Here is a 21,789-nt window from a genome sequence, read left to right as displayed (position 1 = left end):
CACGCCTTTGGGAGGCTGAGGTGAGTGGACTGCCTGAGCCCGCGGGTTCGAGATCCGCCTGGGCAGCGAGACTTCATCTCTACAATAAATCAAAAAATCAGCCGTGCGTGGTAGCGCATGCCTGTAATTCTGGCTACTTGGAAGGCTGAGGCAGAAGGATCGCCGGAGCCCAGCAGGTCGAGGTTGCGGTGGCTGGAAGCGGCCACTGCACTCCAGTCTGGGTGACAGAGTGAGACTCTAACTAAAAAAAAAAAAAAAAAATTTCTGTAGAGTTATAGTCCTTATTTTAAAGATCAGGAAATAGAGGTTCCAAAAAATTGAGTATAGCTGACCCTTGAACAACGCAAGTTTGAACTGTGAGGATCCACTTTAACATGGATTTTCTTCTGCCTCCGTCACCCCTGAGAAAGACCCATCCCTCCTTTTCCTCCTCCTCCTCAGCTTACTCAACATGAAGATGAGGACAAAGACCTTTATAATGACCCCCTTCCACTTAATGTACAGTAAATACATTTTCTCTTCCTTATGATTTTCTTAATTACATTTTCCTTTCCCTATTTTACTTTATTGTAAGAATACAGCATATAATACACATAACACACACAAAAAATGTGTTAACCATTTATGCTATTGGTAAGACTTCCAGTCAGCAGTAGGCTATTAGGAGTTAAGTTTTTGAGGAGTCAAAAGTTATACACGGATTAGCCAGGTGTGGTCATCTGCACCTATAGTCCCAGTTACTAAGAAGGCTGAGGAAGGAAGATAGCTTCAGCCCCAGGAGTTTGAGGCTGCAGTGAGCCATGATTGTGCCACTGCACTCTGGGCAAGAGTGAGACATCAATTTTAAAAAAAAGTTATATGCAGATTTTCAACTCAGTAGAGTGAGTGGGGCATTATCCCCTAACACCCACGTTGTTCAAGGGTCAAATGTACTTTTGCAAAGTTCACGTGGTTAATAAATATCAAAATCAGAGTTTAAATTAAAGCACCAATGCCAACTCCTTCCATTATGCCAAATTGCTTGTAGATTCAGTACTTGGAGGTCACCTATGCATAACTAGTTTCTAAGCCTTACCGCCACCAACTCTACCTACCCACAACCCAAAAAATACTAAATGGAAGAGATGCCACGCAGGGGAAATGACATGTGCACAAAAGCATATAGCCTTGCTCTGAAGAACAAGAAGTGATTCTATGTGGATAAAATGTGGTGAATCATAGGATTCCTGAGGGGGAGCTGCTATATAAGCAAGCACAGCTTTTGGCTAGAAAAGCAAACAAATTTTAAGAAATAGCCTGTGGGAAAACCACTTGGAGGTTTTAGAACAGAATACATAGAGAACTATAATTCAATAACAAAAAAATAAATAACCTGCTTTTAATGAGCGAATGACTTGAATAAACATGTCTCCAAAGATGGCCAACAAGCATATAAAAAGATGCTCAACATCATTTATCATCAGAAAAATGCAAATCAAAACACAATGAGATATCACCTCATACCTGTTAGACTGCTCACATTAAAAAAAAAAAAAAAAAGCCCAGGCATGATGACCTGTATTCCCAGTACTCTTGGAGGTAGAGGTGGGAGAATCACTTGAGGCCTGGAGCTTAAGACCAGCCTAGACAACATAGCAAGATCTTGTCTCTCCAAAAATTAAAAAAATTAGCTATACATGGTGGTGCATTCCTGCAGAACCAGTTATTTGGGAGGTTAAGGAAGGAAGATCGCCTGAGTCCAGAAGGTAGAGACACTTTGTTCCAGCCTGGGCAACAGAGTAAGTCCTCGACTGAAAACACAAAAAACAAAAATAGAAAATACCGAGTATTGGTTAGGATGTGGAGAAATTAGAACACTTGCGCACTGTTGGTGAGATTGTAAAATGATACAGTATGGAAGTAGCTCAAAAAATTAAAAACAGAACTATCATATGACCCAGTAATCCCACTTCTGGGATATACCCACCAAAAGAACTGAAAATAGGACCTTGATGTGACATTTGCACACCTATGTTCACTACAGCATTAGTCACAATAACCAAGATGTGGAAGTGATCTAAATAAAAAAATAGATTATTCGACCTTAAAAAGAAGGAAATTCTTCCATATGCTACAATAGAGAGGAACCTTGAGGACACTATGCTAAGTGAAATAGTGAAATAAATCAAATCACAAAAAGACAATACTGCACATTATACACTTTTACCTCAATTTTTTTAAAGTACCAAGTACAAAGTCCACACAGTCAAGTAGCACATAAAGCACTGATATTCATACAAGACGTTATGCCAATTAAGGTAAGGAAATTCAATCTTGGGTTTCCAGAATTTTACATATCATATGCTAAAGCAAATGGTTTTCAAGGTTCTAAGAATAAGAATAAAGAAATACATGTGAAAGAATCTTGCTAAAGAAAAAAATGTGCCGGGCATGGTGGCTCATGCCTGCAATCCCAGCACTTTGGGAGGCTGAGGTGAGAAAATTGCCTGAGACCAGGAGGCCAGCCTGGGCAACTTGGTGAGACCTTGTCTCTACAATAAATTTTAAAAAAAAACAGGCATGGTGGTGGGTGCCTGTAATTCCAGCTACTTGGAAGGCTGAGGTGGAAGGATCGCCTGAGCCTAGTAGGTTGAGGCTGCCATAGCCATGAGAGTGCCACTGCACTCCAGCCTGAGTGACAGAGTGAGACTCCAACTCAAAAAGAAAAATAAAAATATGCTACTAAGTATTTCATTATTATTAAATTACATGTGCTGACCATATACAGAACTATAAAGGGAAAAAAAGCAGCATGAGTTCTTTATTGTGCTAATGTGAAACAATCACCAAATATGGAGCAAGGTGCATAACACGGAAGGAAGAATCATACAATGTCCCATGAATAAAGCAAGTCCCAAAAGACTACATAGTGCATGACCTCATTTTGATGCCTCCAGAACAAAACTTAAGATATACATACATGACAAAACTTTTTTCTAATGTGAGAGGAACATACACATGAAATTCAGGAGACAGCGAAATGAGAACAGAAAAGAGCACAGAGATAAGATGCAACAATATTAGTGATGTTTTTCCTGAGATGAGTGGTAGGCTCACAGATTTTCATTTTATTATGCTTTATAACGTTCATATATCTTACATATTTTTGCATATATCACATTTCAACAATAAAGGAAAAGATAAAGTGGGGGGAAAAAACCAAGGTGCTAATCAGAGTGTATACAGAATGTAACCATTTCAAATAAGGAAAGAAAAACTAACACAGGCTAAAGGGCAATAAGAAAGAATCAGGCACAAGCATGGGCTTGGGTGTTTAAGAGCAGTACCACTTCCTATCAAATGACGGTTGTTAGGCACATACTTGAAGTGTTTTGAGTGCTGAAGGTATAGTCATTTCACTAACAGAAGAAACTTGAAACTCCATTTTACATAAGAATTGTACCTCAAACCATAAGAACCTTAGAAAAGGAAGGAAATACTCTCATGGAAATCGGAACTGGCATCCAATTCCTGTACAAAACCCGAACCCACAGGACTTAAGAGAGAAGATAGACAAATGGGACCTTATTAAACTGACAAGCTTCTGCAAAGCCAAAGAAACCATCAAGAGAGCAGGGAGATAGCCTACAGACTGGGACAAAGTCTTTGCCAACTCTAGGTCTGACAAAGGCTTAACATCCTGGATCTACAAGGAACTGAAACGTACTGAAAAGAAGAAAACAAACAACCCCATTATAAAATGGGCAAAAGATATGAAAATAACAGCTGCTGGAGAGGGTGTGGTGAAAAGGGAACACTTCTACACTGTTGGTGGGAGTGTAAACTAGTGCAACCTCTGTAGAAAGCAGTCTGGCAATTCATAAAAGTTCTAAAAATTGACCTTCCATATGACCCTGCAATCCCCCTACTGGGAATATACCCTGAAGAACACAAATCACTCTATAAAAAAGATACCTGCACACGTATGTTTATCGCAGCGTTGTTCACAATAGCAAGAACCTGGAAACAACCATGCTGCCCATCAAAAGAGGACTGGATTAAAAAAATGTGGTACATATACACGATGGAATACTACGCAGCCATAAAAAAGAACAAAATCATTAATTTCACAGCAACCTGGATGGAACTAGAGTCTATAATACTGAGTGACCTCTCACAGAAACAAAGATCAGAATATCACATGTTCTCACTCATATAATGGACCTTGAACATCCAATGTAATACTATAAGAAAATGACTGACGGTACTGGGAAACTAGGGGGGGGAGGGGGATGGGATTAACAGTAGCAAATATCTGTCTGGGGCTGGGAAAACACCTCTTATCAACAGGGTGCCTGAATGAAATGTAATTGTACACCTAACCCTTAAATGTACCCCACAAAACCATAATAAAAAATACTGATTTAAAAAAAAAAAAAAAAAAGAATTGTAACTGACACATACACCAAGGGGGGATAAAAAAGCATGAATGTCAGACTAGAAAAACAGAATGCACAGGCTGCTGGCCTCTAGAGCAGAGACATATATTGAACTAAAATGTTTCTTTGTGTGTATGTTTCCAAAAAACAAAAATGGCTCTATTGGAAAGCAGCAGAGTTCCCAATTGGCACTTGGCATATTGCCCATGGATGAATGGTTTTAATCATATAGCCCAGACCAAGCCTTAATATGAGAATCAGGGAAAAGAACTGACAGTAATTTGAACCAACAAGCCTAATCAGTCATTAAATCTCATGAAAAATTAGACTGCCTCATAAATATGCTGAAGCAGAACTAGTTTGCAATGTACTTCATTGTGACTAAATAGTAAAAGATAATAATATACCACCTTCCTAAGTTATTCAGTTAGATAATCCAGGTATAGCGTTTCTTTGCAAAAAAAAAGGAAGAAAAACCCACAAAAGTTTCTTCCTACATGTTTACAGAATTCCATCCTCTTATTAAAGAAGTAATTTTATTAGCAAAAAAGTTAACACTCAAGGATGGCAAATATTTCGTCAAAGAGCTACAGACAGGTTGCTCATGTGAAGTCTCAGGAAAGTTGAAAATAAATGTTATCAATGTGAAGAACAAAGAAGTCAATATAGAAGTCAAATGAAAAATTGACTTTTGGAAAGTAAGTTTCAACATAATTTAACTCTTGGGCTCAAGCCCCTCAGAATAATTCTCCCAGGCAAAGGCAAAAGCTCCCTAAAACAACCAGGGGAAAAACTGACCAAAAATGAACACTAAGGACTACTTCATACTAATTAAGAGAAGAAAATCATTTTAAAACACTTGAGAAAGATCTGAAGAGAAATGGTTGAAAGCTGAGCTAGTCTGAGATTATCAGAATGTCTTTTAAGCAACTCTACCCCTGCCTTCAACCAATATTGCCTCTATATTTCCAAGTAACTGGAAAAAATCATAATTCCAAAAGGGAGCAATTAATCTCTCAATAGTACAGTTAAAGAAGTACTGGTGGAGAAGTTAAATGTCTTATGGTCAAAATCTATCTACCCCTTATGAACCAGGTGACCTTGAGCTGTTTCCTCCTGAGTTAAATGGGGGTCATTCCAGTTCTGCATCACATGATTAATATGAGGATCAAACGAGATAGTGTGTAGCCATGACAGCACATCTTGCAAATGTTTAACTATTATTTCATATTTTCTTTACATAACTGATGACAAGTTCTAAATTTTATATTAACATTCTTCAGTTACTACTGGCATTTTTTTCCAACCAAGTTTCAAAATAAGGCACTAATCTTTGCTCAATTTAAACCCACACCATGGAAACCTCGGCTGCTTTACTTGGATTGCAGGGCTGGCAAAATTCCACTCCAGGTGGCTAAGCAATAATAAACAAGGGTTCACTGTTTCATCACATCCTCACTTGCTCTGTGAATACTTTCTCTAAATTCAGTGGCTCATTGTGGACTTTTAAAATCTGCTATACTTTCTCCCCCGGTGACAAAACTTTAAAATGTCTAAATATTAAAACAAAGAACATTTCAAAACTTAAAATGCAAAAGGCTTGAAAAATGTTATAACAAGGAGAACAAAGTGCAGTAGTAGGGTACAATACTTCAAGATATTAAGCCATGTTTCTCTAACCACTGGCCCAGCTCAGCCCACGCAAATTCTAGCACTGAAAAACAAAGCAATTTAAAGAGCTCTAAGAATTTCTCATTCTTAAACAGTACATTCTATAATAGTTCAATAACAGACATAATTCTACGTACTGTAAAAAATTTTTAAGATTAAACATATACACACAGTAGGTCATCAAATATTTCCTGAATATAAGGCATATTTACTTACAATACAATAGAACACAAATGAGCTACTGATCAGTGAACTGAACAACAGCAGCAACAACAACAAAAACTCTAGAAAATATTACAGCATTATACTGTGAAGTTCTGAAATCTTACACATCAGTTTCTGTAAAATTTAATCTCTTTTATTGAGATAATTAACAGAACATAAACTTCACCCTTTTAAAGTATACAAGTCAGTGGTTTTTAGTATATTTATAAGGCTTTACAACCATCATCATTATCTAATTCTAGAACATTTTCATCATCCCCAAAAGAAACCCCAAGCCATTAGTAGTCATTCACCATTCCGACATGCCCACAGCACCAAGCAACTTCCTATCTACTTTGTATCTCTATGTATGTGCCTATTTTGAACATTTCACATATAGGGAATCATACAATATGTGACTTTTGTGAGTTTGATTAAATCTTATCTTTCATTATCATGTGGTTTTTCTCTCATTTTTCCTAAAGTATGATCATACAACATGGTGACTATATTTAATAACAATGTATTAAATGCTTGAAAATTGCTAAGACAGCAGATTTTAGGTATTATCACCATAAATAAGTAATACAGATGTGAAGTAATGCACATGGTACTTAGTTTGATTTACCATTCCACACTGCATATATATTTCAAAGCATCATGTTGTATATCATAAACACACAATTTGTATTTCTCAACTTAAAAAATAAGTTATGAAGAAGAGGAAAAAAACACAATCAAAGCAATGCTATCTACCATCTCTGCAGGGAAATCCTTAAACAAAAAAGCATGGACTCAGCTTCCTGAGTAGCTGGAACTACAGGAGCATGTCACCATGCCCAGCTATCTCAGGGTTTTTAAAAAGCAATCCTAGCCAGGTGTGGTGGCTCACACCTGTAATACCAACACTTTGGGAGGCAGAAGCAAGAGGACTGCCTGAGTCCAGGGGTTCCAGATCAGTCTGGGCAACTTAGTGAGACCTTGTCTCTACAATAAAACAAAAAATTAGCTGAGTGTGGTGGTGTGTGCCTGCGGTTCTAGCTACTTGGAAGGATTATCTGAGCCAAGCAAGTCAAGGCTGCAGTGGCTGTGAGCATGTCACTGCACTGTAGCCTGGGTGACAGAGTTAGACGCCTGCTCAAAAAATAAATAATAATAAAATAAAATAATAAAAACAATCCTGACCAACATTGTGGCATTTTCCAAACTAACTTAAATTATTATTATAAATGTTGATTACTGTACTTTGCTATTATAAGAAGACATTAAACTATTTTTAAAAGTATATATAGGCCTGGCTCAGTGTCTCAGCCTATAATTCCAGCACTTTGGGAGGCTGAGGCGAGTGGATTGCCTGAGTCTGCGGGTTCAAGACCAGCACGGGAAACTTGGCGAGACCTCATCTTTACAATAAATCAAAAATTAGCCAGGTGTGGTAGTATGCACCTGTAGTTCCAGCTACTTGGAAGGCTGAGGTGGAAGGATCGCTGGAGCCCTGCAGGTCGATGCTGGGGTGGCCGTGAGGGTGCCACTGTACTCTAGCTTGGGCAATAGAGTGAGACTCCAACTCCGAAAAAAAAAAAGTATATATAAATAGCAATAAAAATCCAAACAAAGGGTACAGTGGCTCACACCTGAAATCCTAGCACTTTGGGAAGCTGAGGCAACAGAACTGCATGAGCCCAGGAGGTAAAGGCTGCAGTGAGCTGTGATAGTGCCAGTGCACTCCAGCCTGGGTGACAGAGTAAAACCCTGACCCAAAAAATAAAAATTTTTTTTCTAAATACAAAAATTTTTAAAAATCCAAGCAAGTCCAGACACAGGGGTACATGCTTTGGTTCTAGCTAGTCAGAAAGGCTGAGGTGGTAGGAATGTCTGAGCCCAGGCATTTGAGGCTATAATGAGCCATGACAGTGCTACACTCCATACTATGCAACAGAGCAAGACTCTGTCCCTAAAAGAAGAAAAAAAATCCAACCAAGTCACAGAAAACTTGTACAAAAATTGAGTTTTTAAAATATATTTTGTTGCTTTTTTAAAAAATATTTTAAATGTATGTATTATTTTAGAGACAGGGTTTCATTATGTTGCCCAGACTGATCTTGAACTCCTAGGTTCAAGTAATCCTCCACACCTTAGTCTCTCAAGTAAATGGGATTACAAGTATGTGCCACTGCACCTGGCTGCAAGTATTTTATTTTTAATTTTAAAGTATTATTATTGTCACATTTTGAAAGTCACTTTTTAAATAAACCAAAAAATTTTATGCTTGGTGTTATAAATAGGCAAAAGGAAGACTTCTCAAACTTTTATGTAAATGATTATCTTCATAACTAAACTAAATATACATGATATAGAAAGATGACAGTATTATACTGTTCAGTTGCAGCACTTTGTGTGTAGTATGATTCTACTTGTATAGAAACAAAACATCATGTATCGTATAGGAGTGTATGTTTGTGTGTGTGTGTGTATTTGTATATTTGTATGGTAATTTTATAAAGTTCTACAAAAATATTAAACAAACTGTTAACAGTAGTTACTCCTAGAATCAGTCTACAAAGAAGAAAAAAAATTCACTTTTTATTTCACATATTCCTGTATTAATTGCCTATGTACTGCCTTTTGTAACTTTTTAATCACCAATTTTTAAATTAGATAGATAGATAGATAGATTTTTTTTTTTTTTTTTTTGAGTTGGAGTCTCACTCCTTTGCCCATGCTGGAATGCAGTGGCACGCACGCTCACAGCCACCCCAGCGTTGACCTGCTGGGCTCCGGTGATGCTTCCACCTCAGACTTCCAAGTAGCTGGAACTACAGATGCACACTACCACACCCAGTTATTATTTTATTTTTATCGTACAGCCCAGGTCTCGTCAAGTTGCCTGGGCTGGTCTCAAACCAATGGGCTCAGACAATTCACTCGCCTCAGTCTCCCAAAGTGCTGGGATTACAGCCCGGCCAATTTTTATTATTTAAATATGGCTAGGCACAGTGACTCAAGCCTGTAATCCCAGAACTTTGGGAGGCCGAAACAAGAGGACTACCTGAGTCCAGGGGTTTGAGACCAGCCTGGGTAAGTTGGCAAGACTTCATCTCTACAATAAATCAAAAAAATTAGCTAGGCATGATAGTATGGCCTATAGCTCCAGCTACTTGGAAAGCTGAGGTGGAATGATTGCCTGAGCCCAGTAGGTCAAGGCTACAGGGGCCGTGAGTATGCCACTGCACTCCAGCCTGGGTGACAGGGTGAGACTCCAATTCAAAAAAAAATTATTTAAATATACCATCAATTTAGATTATTTTCTTCTTTTTATGCATTGAATTCAACACTCTTATTGTGTCCATTTTTAATTATGCAACCCAAGAGAAAAATGGAATATAGTAGCAAACACTAATAGGTTGTATACTATATACGGCTTCCAAAATACCTAAAAGGTTTTTACACCATCCTTACTCAGAACATCCTTACTCAGTTTGCTGTACAATTATCACCAGTTTAGTAGTCACATATTACTCCATTACACTCATGCTTTAACAACCATTGCCAGTACATGTGGAACCAGATTTTTTTTTTTTAAGTACCCTGAGGCCCGGCACGGTGGCTCATGCCTACTATAATCCCAGCACTTTGGCAGGCCGAGGTGAGAGGATTGCCCAAGCCCACAGGTTTGAGACCAGACTGGGCAACTTGGTGAGACCTCATCTCCAAAATAAATCAGAAGATTAGCCAAGTGTGGTGGCATATGCCTGTAGTTCCAGCTACTTGGAAGGCTGAGGCAGAAGGATTGCCTGAGCCCAGCAGGTTGAGGCTGCGGTAGCCGTGAGCGTGCCACTGTACTTTAGCCTGGGTGACAGAGTGAGACTCCAACTCAAAAAACAAAAGCGTCCTGGGAGGGGACAGGTACAGATGAACACAAAACACAGTTCTTAATGTCAATGAATGAACCAAGTAGGAAAAATATCAAAACAAGTTTTAGAAGTAAGTTGAGGAGAGAGAGGAATAGATGCATCATCAGTCTCTCACTATTTCTTCCTTTCTGATTTATCTCTTGATGCTTCATACTTAGTGTGAACCTTAGTGAACTCGCCAACAGGGGGCTCTGGGGCCCACCTGAAACATGTAAATCAAACAAAAGTTTAGAAAAGGTCAGAATCATACCTTTTCCAAAATGAACTTGTTTAAATATGGCATGTAGCCCTGATTGGAGACGGGTCCCTCATCATCATCCCTGAAGTGCTCTTCAAGGGCAACAGGGTCATGTGGAACCTTCAGCACTGTGCACAGGTTATGGGAAAGGACCTGTGGGGGAGAAAAAAGAGAGCACATGACAGCATGTGACAACTTCACTGTGAACACAACACAACGCTCCCTGCCCTGGGTAGAGAAAGAACATAAACTAGCAAGTACAGGGTTAGGACTGCCCAGCTGCCAGCCCTCACTAGTCACCCGTTAGTCTCACTCATTCCCTCCCAGTTTGGGTTCACTTTGAACATGACTCTATTACATTCCTATTATAAATCAGGCTCCATGCAAAACTGGTGAATATAATATCCCTATGGGCCGGGCATGGTGGCTCAAGCCTGTAATCCCAGCACTTTGGGAGGCCAAGGCAAGAGGATTGCCTGAGCTCAGTGGTTCGAAACCAGCCTGGGAAACTTGGCAAGACCTCATCTCTACAATAAATCAAAAAAATTAGCCAGGCATGGTAGCATGTGCTTGTAGTTCCAGCTACTTGGAAGGCAGAGGCAGAAGGATTACCTGAGCCCAGCAGGAGGAGGCTGCGCTGGCCATGAGCATGCCACTGCACTCCAGTCTGGGCAACAGAGTGAGCAACACACACACACACACACACACACACACACAATACTCCCATGGTCTTTTATTAATATTTATTCATTTCCTTCTATATTAGAAAGAAGGAGGGTCAGGGCAGAATAAGATAATGTGTTCAAAATTAAACTTTTCCTGTAATCCCAACATTTTGAGAGGCCAAGGCGAGTAGACTGCCAGAGCCCATGGGTTTGAGACCCACCAGGGCAACTTGGTGAGACCTTGTCTCTACAATAAATCAAAAATTAGTCGGGCGTGGTAGCACACGCCTGTAGTTCCAGCTACTTAGAAGGCTGAGGTGGAAGGATCAACAGAGCCCAGCAGGTTGAGGCTGCAGTGGCCGGAAGCGTGCACTGCACTCCAGCCTGGGTGACAGAGTGAGACTCCAACTCCAAAAAAAAACAAAAAACAAAATTAAACTTTTCTCCAAGTAGAGTAGGATCAGCCAACAAGAGATATTGAGGCAAAGTACCCAGGTTCTGGGCAGCTGTGGCCAGGAATTCTAGAAAAGAGAACTGGCCTGGGCAATTCACAAACTCTCTAGGTTTTGGTTTTCTCATTGATTCAATAGAAAGGGCCAAATTAATACACAAATATACCAAATATTAATTAGTAATCTCTAAGTGTCCATGCAACTCTAAAATTATATGACTCTAGGTTAAGTTTCAGCGTGAGTGTAAAAGAACATAAATACAAAGAGAAAGAAATCAAGTGCCCAGTTTAAAAATAGGAAAAAAAAATAACAAAAATATCTCAGGACTCACCAAAATGGTTGAAAATATTTTGTAGAAGACTTGCATTCTATACCATATACACAAATAAAGGGCTACTGGTATTGCAATAACCTAAGAGCACACTTCAACATTCAGGGTACAGTAGCTTAATTAGCAATTTAGGCTACCTCAGTACTAATCCTGCTTTACATTAAGTACAAATTTAAAAATAAAACTTAGGACTGGGCATGGTGGCTCACACCTATAATCCCAGCACTTTGGGATGCAGAGGTGAGAGGACTGCCTGAGCCCACTGGTTTGAGACCAGCTGGGCAACTTGGTGAGACCCTATCTCTACAATAAATCAAAACAATTAGCTGGGCATGGTGGTGTGTACCTATAGTTCCAGCTACTTGGAAGGCTGAGGCGGAAGGATCGGCTGAGCCCAGCAGGTCGAGCGTGTGGTAGTTGTGAGCACGGCACTGCACTCCAGCCTGCATTCCAACTCATAAATAAATAAATAAATAAAAATAAAACTTAAGTCCCTTCCATTTCATTTGTGCATTCTGAACATAGCTAAGGCTGTACTTTCTTTAAGTTAGAATCTTCCAAGTTGAATCCCAGGTTAAAATATTCTTATTTCCTAAACATTCAACTACTCAAAGAGTCACATTCATTTCTACAAACACTCTAGTTCCCTTAAGCAAGTTTCTTTTTCTGCATACATCTATTTCAGTTAGAACGTTCTAATAGATTTTAAAAATGTAATCTATTTTAAAATTTATACTTCTTTTCTAAATTTGTTTTGCTTCTCAAAGCTTCATTTATGTGGCGATCCTTTTCTACATGCTCTACTGGTTTTAAGGAAGTAAGTTAAGGAAGTAAACTCACAAATCGTTATAAACGCAGTAATGAAGACTTTTATCAGGCTCTACAAAGCAGGCTGTGTTTCTCAAGCAAACCCTGTATTTGCCAGTAAAGGACATGAAAAGAGTACGGTGGAGCTTTTATTGAAGAATTTTTCACCACAGTCAGCAAAATACTAAATAGTTTCTTTTTACCTTGTAAAAATCTTTAGAGTAATTATCTAGCCCAAAGAGAATCAATGTGAGGATCAATTTCCAGATGTAAAGTGCTTAAAAACTATAAAGTACTATGGAATACAAGTTTTGGGGGAATAAAGAGCATATTTCTCAAGTCAGGCTCAAAAGTCATCAAAATTTTAAAATCATGTGGGACTTGACCCAAGAAAAAATCCCAAACCATTGGTTAAATTATGGTACATCCATAAAATGTGAAAAACCATGAGGAAGTGCGCTATGTACTGATATGAAAAAATCTCCAAGATACATTAAGTGAACAAAACAAGCTACCTACGAGTATCATAATATGCCATCTTTTGTGTAAATGAAAAAGCAGGAAAAAAGAAATTCCGGAAGGATACTATAACTAAACTAATAACTGTGAGAAGACAAGTTTGATGCGAGACCAAGGGTAAAAAAGACTTTTCACCACACCTCCCCCTTTGTATTAAGTTTCGGAAAAACATTTACCTATTCGAAAATGTATTACGTATTCTAAGATTTAAATAGATGTATATTTTAAGTGGCCAGTCTAAAATCACATACATCAATCTATTTATCTTCAAAGTCTATCTTTTCTTCCATATTAACCTACACCTAGAATTGAGATATAAGAGGAAGACATATTCTTTTTTTGTGTATGAGTTGGAGTCTCACTCTGTCGCCCAGACTGGAGTGCAGTGGCAGTGACCAGCCACCGCAGCCTTGACCTGCTGGGCTCCGGTGACCCTTCCGCCTCAGGCTTCCGTAGCTGGAACTACAGGCGCGCGCTACCACACCCGGCTAATTTTTTTATTTATTGTAGAGATAAGATCTCCCCCCAAGTTGCCCAGGCGGGTCTCAAACCCACGGGCTCAGGCAAATCCACTCACCTCAGCCTCCCAAGGTGCGGGATCACAGGCTGAGCCACTGAGCCTGGCGAGGAAGACATATTCTACAACAATGTACTATTATTATTATTATTATTTTTTGAGTTGGAGTCTCACTGTCACCCAGACTGGAGTGCAGTGGCCGCTCCCGGCCACCGCAGCGTCGACCTGTTGGGCTCCGGCGATCCTTCCGCCTCAGCCTTCCCGGTAGCTGGAATTACAGGCATGCGCTACCACGTCCGGCTGATTTTTTGATTTATTGTAGAGATGAGGTCTCGCTGCCCAGGCGGGTCTCGAACCCGCGGACTCAGGCAATTCACTCACCTCAGCCTCCCAAAGGCGCGGGATTACAGGCTGAGCCACCGAGCCCGGCTAATGCACTATTATTAATGGATGTGTCAGAGATAAGGGCCAATGAATGAATTCAGAAAAGGAGAAATGGTGCGTGTTAAAGTGACTTCATAGAGGAAGTGAAAAGTAACCTAGGACTTAAAGGACAAATAAGGACAGCTTTAAGCATAGGAACAGAGGTAAACCAAATTTCCAAAGGGGAGGAATAACATGAGAAAAGTCACTGATTAACGTAAAGTCCTCAGGGAACAAAAAGAAAAGACCATCTCTCCCATACCCATCCTGTTCTCTGCCTTTGGGTGTCATAGATCCTCCATCTAAAGTACTAGCAGGAGCCTTGGATGTCATATAGTTGTCTTTCTCATCTTATAAATGATGAGTAGTGGCTCAAAGTGATTAAATGAGTTTTTCTTAACTAAGGTTATTGAGCAGAACTGAGACTCAGGTTCTGTAATCTCTGGTCCAACTCTCTCTAGTAATAAGGAACATTGTGTCTTCAGTTCTCTAAAGAATAGGTGCTTAGTTTGAATCAGTGATGCCACTAAAGAAGATTTGGATTTGAACTGTAGACTTCAGCCTTGGACAATTAAACTGCACACTTGTTAAATTACAGGGATGGCTGAATTCAGTGATAATTTTCTTGACCACCTTCACTTAGTTAAACAAATTATGAGGGAGGCAGCACATTATTACAGTAACAAGGAGCCAGGAGGAGCCTGAGAGCCAGTCCTGGTATTGCTATTTAGCTTGTATCCTCACTGTAAAATGGCCTCTGTATCCTTGCTGTAAAATGAGGTCTTGAACTTGTCTCTAAAACCCTTAACTGTCAATCCAAACTCATTTTATTAATCCAGCAAAAAGAACTATACAGTAATTTAGATCAGAATTTCAGTTTTGTTACAATGTTTTCATTGTTAGTAAGGTCTAGAAAAAGGGAAGTCTTCAAAAAAAAAAAAAACTGAATAAGAAATGAATGAAAAAGTGCTTCTGAAGAGGGAAAAAATTGTTCACTGTCTCTAAAACTTTTTATCAGTAATCTGCAAAGCCTCGATAGTATCTCAAGTTTTTAAAGCAAAAAATAAAACGTACAAGAAACCAAACTTGTGATGGCCAGAATATAAACTAGTAGAAAGCTACATGAGCTTATGCAGCAATTTATGCTTTTTGAGTAAGACTCACACCATCCACTAATTTTTTTTTCTACTCTTCTACTGGGAGAATAGATATTATTGCTATGTTACAGATGAAGAGGCTGAGTCAGAGATTAGGAGATGTGCCCCAAATCACAGTTTTATGTGTAGTGGAACTGGGATTAGACTCAAGCCTCTCTCTCTGGTGTACTTTACACACCATACTGCCTTCTCTCTCTTTCTGGAGGAGCAGATAGCCCTGCTTATACAAAGACGACTCTGTGGACATGCACACGTGCTTTCTAAATTGCAGCAATGGGCTGGTGCTAACCTAGTCCCACCCCTCAGTCCCATGGGGCCCAGTGAGACGTTCAATACCATTCACCAGCACCACGTTAGATCCAGTAGTGAGGAATTCCAAGACCCTAGAAATCTGGTACCCTTCTTCTCCCTCTGAAAGCTTTCATCTCCCAGCACCCACCCCTAGGGTGGGGGAAACTAGTTCAAAAGGCATTAGCCCCCTTTCCATATAAGGAACCTGAACAGCAGATCAAGACAAAAGCAATCAGAAAGACAGAGAACTACAAATTCTTGATTTGTAAAAGGCCTTCCCCTGAATCACTCTAATCAGGGTGTTTGCAAAAGCTGAATTTATCCCATTTCTAATGCCTGCTCCTCCAAAGGCCATTCTTTCAGCACCCACATGATTGCTAGGCAACTTCGCTCTCGCTCCCGATTTGAAGAATAAACTATTGTTACCACAATAACAGATCCATATACATGCCAGAAACTCATCTCTCCAGTCCCTCATGGTTTTCTGCTATCGCCTCTGCAGGGCCTCTGCTGACAGGAGATGACTAACTGCACAAGCCCTGCTTGTGTGGTCTGTTCCTGTTCAGTGGTTTGTCATTTGCCCTTTTTAAGCATTCTGCACCAACCATCATGAAAATGAAATCAAGGTGAACGACTAAACAGTACCTTAAAATAAATGAATGCATAACGTTTGCCCTTCTTCCACACATAAGACGTAGAGATTCTAAAAGGTTCCACTTTAAAACGTATCCCCTGGTCACACGCTATTTCCCTTCACAGGAAGTACATAACGGACAAGATTCAGCACTGAAAAAATAGAGGGGGTGGGGATTTCTATTCCAAAAGACTTATCTGAACCAACACAACTATAGAATTCTAATTCATAATGGGCAATCTTTTTTTAAAGCATGAAAATTCCTGTCTGATCTATAAAATTTCAAGCTAATGGCAAATTACCAGAAAATTATTTCTAACAATGAACCAGAATGACCAATTTCCTACCATTGCTGTGCCCTGCCTTAAGAGCATTGTCTACCAGAAGTCCTGCCCATTAACACACAGAGTCATTTTCCCCTTCCTGACAACATTCTTTCATCCTGCTTTGTCACTGCTTAAGTCGTGCTTGCTTTCTCTTCAATTGTCTTTAGTCTGTTAGCCTCAAGAATCTCAGTCATTGTTGATATTGCCCTCCCTCAACCCCTGAGTACAACCAATGATCATCCCAGACATTTTTACCATATTAATCTTCAAGTACTACTAATGTCATATTATCCCCTTGGCTAAAACTTGTCAAAAGCCAGCTGGGGGCAATTGGCATGTGCTACTTACTACTCGGGAGGCTGAGGCAGGAGGACAGCCTGAGGCCTGGAGTTCGAGGCTGTAGTGCACTATGATCATGCCTGAGCAACATAATAAGACCCTATCTCTTAAAAAAAAAAAAAAACATCAAATAAGCTTACTCACTGTATCCCAGTCTAGGCCCTGGCTCAAGTTACTCCATTTCTACTTAACGTAAATACCATCTCTTTCTGAAGCCTTCACCAATCAAAACCAAGATGACCTTTCTTTATTTGGTGTTTCCCAAGCAGTCTGTATCTCTTGTTATACTACCACACATGATTTTTCTCTTCTATAAAATTGTAATTTCTGAAAAAAAGGCTCGAGTAAAACCATAATATTTCAGTAACAGCAATCTTAGAAAACATCCTATGCCTATCTTCTTACCTCACAGATAGAAAGACTGGGGCCTGACACAAGGCCTAAATCACACAGTAATCAGTAACAAGGTAGAGACTGTAACCCAAGTCTCCTCCTGTCTGTCCCTTTGATGCCCTGTGCTAGAAACATTCTCCTCCTGCCTAGTCACATCCTTCAAGACTGGATCATTCTTCATAAACCCCAGGAAATCTTCACTGACCTCACCCACCCCTACCCTCCACCCTATCCGATGAACTCTTATTCCCGGTTTAATTGTATTGTTTCACATGCTAGTGGTATCTCAAATACCTAACTGCAGTTCAGTGAGGGCAGAACTTTGCCTAATATTTTTCTTCTGTATCCTTCAGTGACTAGCATAGGGCTACTGGAGGACTCAGGAAGAGCAGAACAAATTACACACAGACTGATGCAGGACATCGAACTCAAAGCCATCTGTTGTGATGCTGTCTACAGAATATGAGGTCTGAGAATTAAGTCTGTGAACTCATCCTAGAAAAAGTGCTACATACCTCATGGCTCACTATAATCACCTTCAAAGTACTCCACTTGAGAAGCTATGTACTGACGTCAGCATGTAGACCATGCATCAAATAAATTTTGCAACTCTTTTTCTGGAATGGCCATCAGAGCTGTCACTGTATTATCCTTGATATCCTGAATGTAATCAAAATGTCTTTCTTTCAATATTTTTTTTTATCTTCGCATAAAGGACAAGTCACTGGGGGCCAGATCAGGTGAGCAGGGAGGGTGGTCCAATACATTATTTGTTTACTAGCTAAAAACTCCCTCACAGACAGTGCTGTGAGAGCTGGTGCATTGTCATGATGCAAGAACTCCTTCGGGACCATTTTTGCACACATCTTTCTCATGCCAAGATTTTCAGTTAAGATTGTTTTAACTGGTTCTCTATCAATGTTTATTTGGTCTGCTATGCTTCTGACAGTTAGTCGACAATTTTGATGCACAATTCAATGAATTTTTGCAATGTTTTCATCAGTTCTGCTCATTACTGGCTGTCCTGACCTCTCTTCATCAGTGATGCTTTCTCTCCCCTCAGAAAAATGTTTCATGCACTTGTACACTCCCAGCACTTTGGGAGGCCGTGGTAGGAAGATCACTTGAGCCCAGGAATTCAAGACAAGCCTAAGCAACATAGCAAGACTTTATTCTCTACAAAAACTAAAAAATAAGCCGGGCATGGTGGTACATGCCTATAGTCCCAGCTACTCTGGCAGCTGAAGAGGAAGGATTGTTTGAGCCCAGGAGTTGGAGGCTGCGGTGAGCCATGACTGTGCCACTGCACTCCAGCCTAGGTGACAGAGCAAGACCCCATCTCTAAAAATATTTTTAAAAAATAAAAACTTAAAAAAGAAAGACATTAATAAGAAAAAGATAAAGACCTAATAGAAAAATACAAAATGGGCCGGGCTCAGTGGCTCAGCCTATAATCCTAGCACTTTGGGAGGCCGAGGCGAGTGGATTGCCTGAGCCCATGGATTCGAGACCAGCCCAGGCAATTTGGCGAGACCTCATCTCTACAATAAATCAGAAAAAAAGAAAAAAGAAACTAGCCAGCATGGTAGCACACGCCTGTAGTTCCAGCTACTTGGAAGGCTGAGGAGGAAGGATTGCTGGAGCCCAGCGGGTTGACACTGGGGTGGCTATGAGCATGCCACTGTACCATTCCAGTCTGGGCGACGGAGTGAGACTCCAATTCAAAAAAAAGTAGAAAAATAGAAAATGGGAATGAATAAATAATTCACAAATGAAAATAATGACTAATATAAGATATCTTCAAGTTCAGGATGGGAGAGCCCAGGATCTTTAACTTTTAGATTGTACAGTTGAGGTATAAAATTGTTTGTTGTGTACCATGTATGGTATAACTCTGCTTTGCTGTAAGTTACTGTTTCTCTACTAAGAACTCTCTCTAAATGTGGTTTGTTAATGTGGCACTTTTTATAACAAAACTATACTTTAACAGTTCCAAACTGTATATATGAAGTTTGTCCTTTGAATGGGTTTCTTCTTTCTATGTGGAATGTTTTATTTTGTAGTGTCCTATAACTAAAGACTAAATTCTATCCTTAACTTCAAAAATAAAATAAATGCATAAACATGCTTAGCCTCACTAGTCATCAAAAGACTGCAAATTAAACTATTACTTTTTTGCCTGAGTAATAACACCTGGTGTTTGAACAGACATAGGAGTAAATGTGGCCAATACCCAACACTGGAAAAAGTACAGAGTAGGTTTTCTTGACCTTGGTACTACTGACATTTTAGACTAAATAATTATTTGTCTGGGGAACAAGGAGAGTATCATACACATTTTAAGATGTTTAGCAGCATTCCTGGCTGAAAACATCAAAATATCTCAAACATCTATAAATAGGAAAATGGTAAAATAAAGCAAGATACATCAACATAATAAAATAGTTCATAGCCATTATAAAGGATGGTGTCTGTGTCTACGCCATTAATATAGAAAGAAGACACTAATACAATGCTTAAGAAAATACATTACCAAAGCATATGAAATACGATCCTGTTAAAAATAAAGGATATATATGTCTGTATATGTGTGTGTGCATGTTGGGGGAGGAGACAGAGTAAGATATTTGCCGAAAAGTTAACTGCACCTGTCTTTGGTGGCAGAAGTTTGAGTGTTTAATCTTTGCTTCTAAACCTTAAGGTACTATTTGAATATTCTATGTACCATCTTTATAATCAGAAAAAAATGAAGCTTTTATATTTATGAAAAATAATATAAATTAAATAGAGCTGGGGGGTTGCTATGGTTTGAATGTCTCCCCCAAAATTGTTTACTTACTTATTTACTTTCATCAGAGTCTCACTCTGTCCCCCAGGCTGGAGTGCAGTGGTGTGCTGAAAACCACTGTAGCCTTGACTTGCTGGGCTCAAGTGATCCTTCTGCCTCAGCCTTCCTAGTAGCTTGAACCATTATAAAGGATGGTATCTGTATCTATGCCATTAGTATAGAAAGTAAGCTTAATTGCCTCCATTAATTATTTTATTTTAATACCACCCGAATTAGTCAAGCATAACTCACATGGCCTGACATCTAGTAAAGCAATTCCAGTTCCTTAAAATTCAAGTATAGACTTCTGAGGAAAGGACAAAATAAGAATTAACAAGCAAGTGTGACAGAGAACTCTATAAATGGACGAGATAAATTAGGTAGCTCTATTTGGTGACATTATTAAGAGGTGGGGTCTTTAGGCAGTGATTAAGTCATGAGCCCTCATGAGCAGGACTAGTGACCCTATAAAAGAGGTTGAAGGGAGCACCCTAGTCCCTTCTGCCCTTCTGCCACATGAGAACACAGCAATAATACACTGTCTTGGAAGCAGACAGTGAACCCTCACCAGACACTGAATCTGCCAGTGCCTTGATCTTGGTCTTTCCAATCTCCAGAACTGCGAGAAATAAATTTCTATTGTTTACATATTATTTAGTCTGTGGCATTTCGTTTATAGCAGCACCAACAGACTAAAACAGAGTTCTTGCTACAACTAAGTAACAATAAAATTACAAAATATAAAGAGATAATTGTAGGACTATAAGGTTTACGAAATTAAAAATGGATGAGGCAAGGTGGGTGGCTCACGTCTATAATCCCAGCACTTTGGGAAGCCAAGGTGAGAGGATTACCTGAGCCCAGGGGTTCAAGACCAGCCTGGGTAACATGGCGAGACCTTGTCTCTACAATAAAACAAAAAATTAGCCAGGCATGGTGGTGCACGACTATAGTTCCTTCTAGCTACTTGGAAGGCTGAGGTGGAAGGATCGCCTGAGCCCAGCTGGTTGAGGCTGCAGTGGCCATGGGCATGCCACTGCACTCCAGCCTGGGTGACAGAGTGAGACTCCAACTCAAAAAAAAAAAAATGATGTGTGCTATCTACACAGAAGGATACTTTGCCATGTCTCCTGAAGAAGCCACACTGACAGGCAACCAAGTCTCCCAACCTTAGATTCCAGCTCCCCACTGAAATATAGCACAAGCAAATGTCTTTGAAGGTAAATCATTTGTGAGAAGATTAAACTCCAGAAACTCCTCTCTTCCCCTCTCTCCCTCTCTCTCTCTCTCTCTCTCTCTCTCTATACGTTTCTTAAAGGAAAGGTCTATCTTTTATTCATCTGTGCAATAATACCAAAACCCAATAAAGTACCTGAAGAAAATTATTCAACAGGCAGGGCGCGATGGCTCAAACCTATAATCCTAGCACTTTGGGAGGCCAAGGCGAGAAGATTGCCTGAGCCCAGGGTTCGAGACCAGCCTGGGCAACTTAGCGAGACCTTGTCTCTACAATAAATCAAAAAATTAGTTGGGCGTGGTGGTGCATGCCTGTAGTTCGAGTTACTTGGAAGGCTGAGGAGGAAGGATGGCCTGAGCCCAGTAAGTCGAGGTTGCGGTGGCCATGAGCGTGCCAATGCACTCCAGCCTGGGTGAGAGAGAGACT

General features: G+C 39.8%; 1 protein-coding gene across 1 annotated transcript in view; it reads right to left on the bottom strand.

The window, feature by feature from the left end:
• The window catches only part of SWAP70 (SWAP switching B-cell complex subunit 70), a gene marked incomplete at its 5' end in the record, with an annotated part of 102,406 nt that overhangs the window by 59,316 nt on the left and 21,301 nt on the right, over positions 1-21,789 (bottom strand). Inside the window, one exon of the mRNA XM_008053708.1 lies at positions 10,458-10,598. Coding sequence (XP_008051899.1) covers positions 10,458-10,598 — 141 coding nt within the window. The remainder of the gene's footprint in view (positions 1-10,457; positions 10,599-21,789) is intronic.

The sequence above is a fragment of the Carlito syrichta genome, unplaced genomic scaffold (assembly GCF_000164805.1).
Source record: "Carlito syrichta isolate Samal-C Ts95f unplaced genomic scaffold, Tarsius_syrichta-2.0.1 Scaffold288381, whole genome shotgun sequence".
Classification (NCBI taxonomy): Eukaryota; Metazoa; Chordata; class Mammalia; order Primates; family Tarsiidae; genus Carlito; species Carlito syrichta.
The sequence above is the reverse complement of the archived record's forward strand: the minus strand, read 5'-3'. Positions and strand labels throughout refer to the sequence as shown.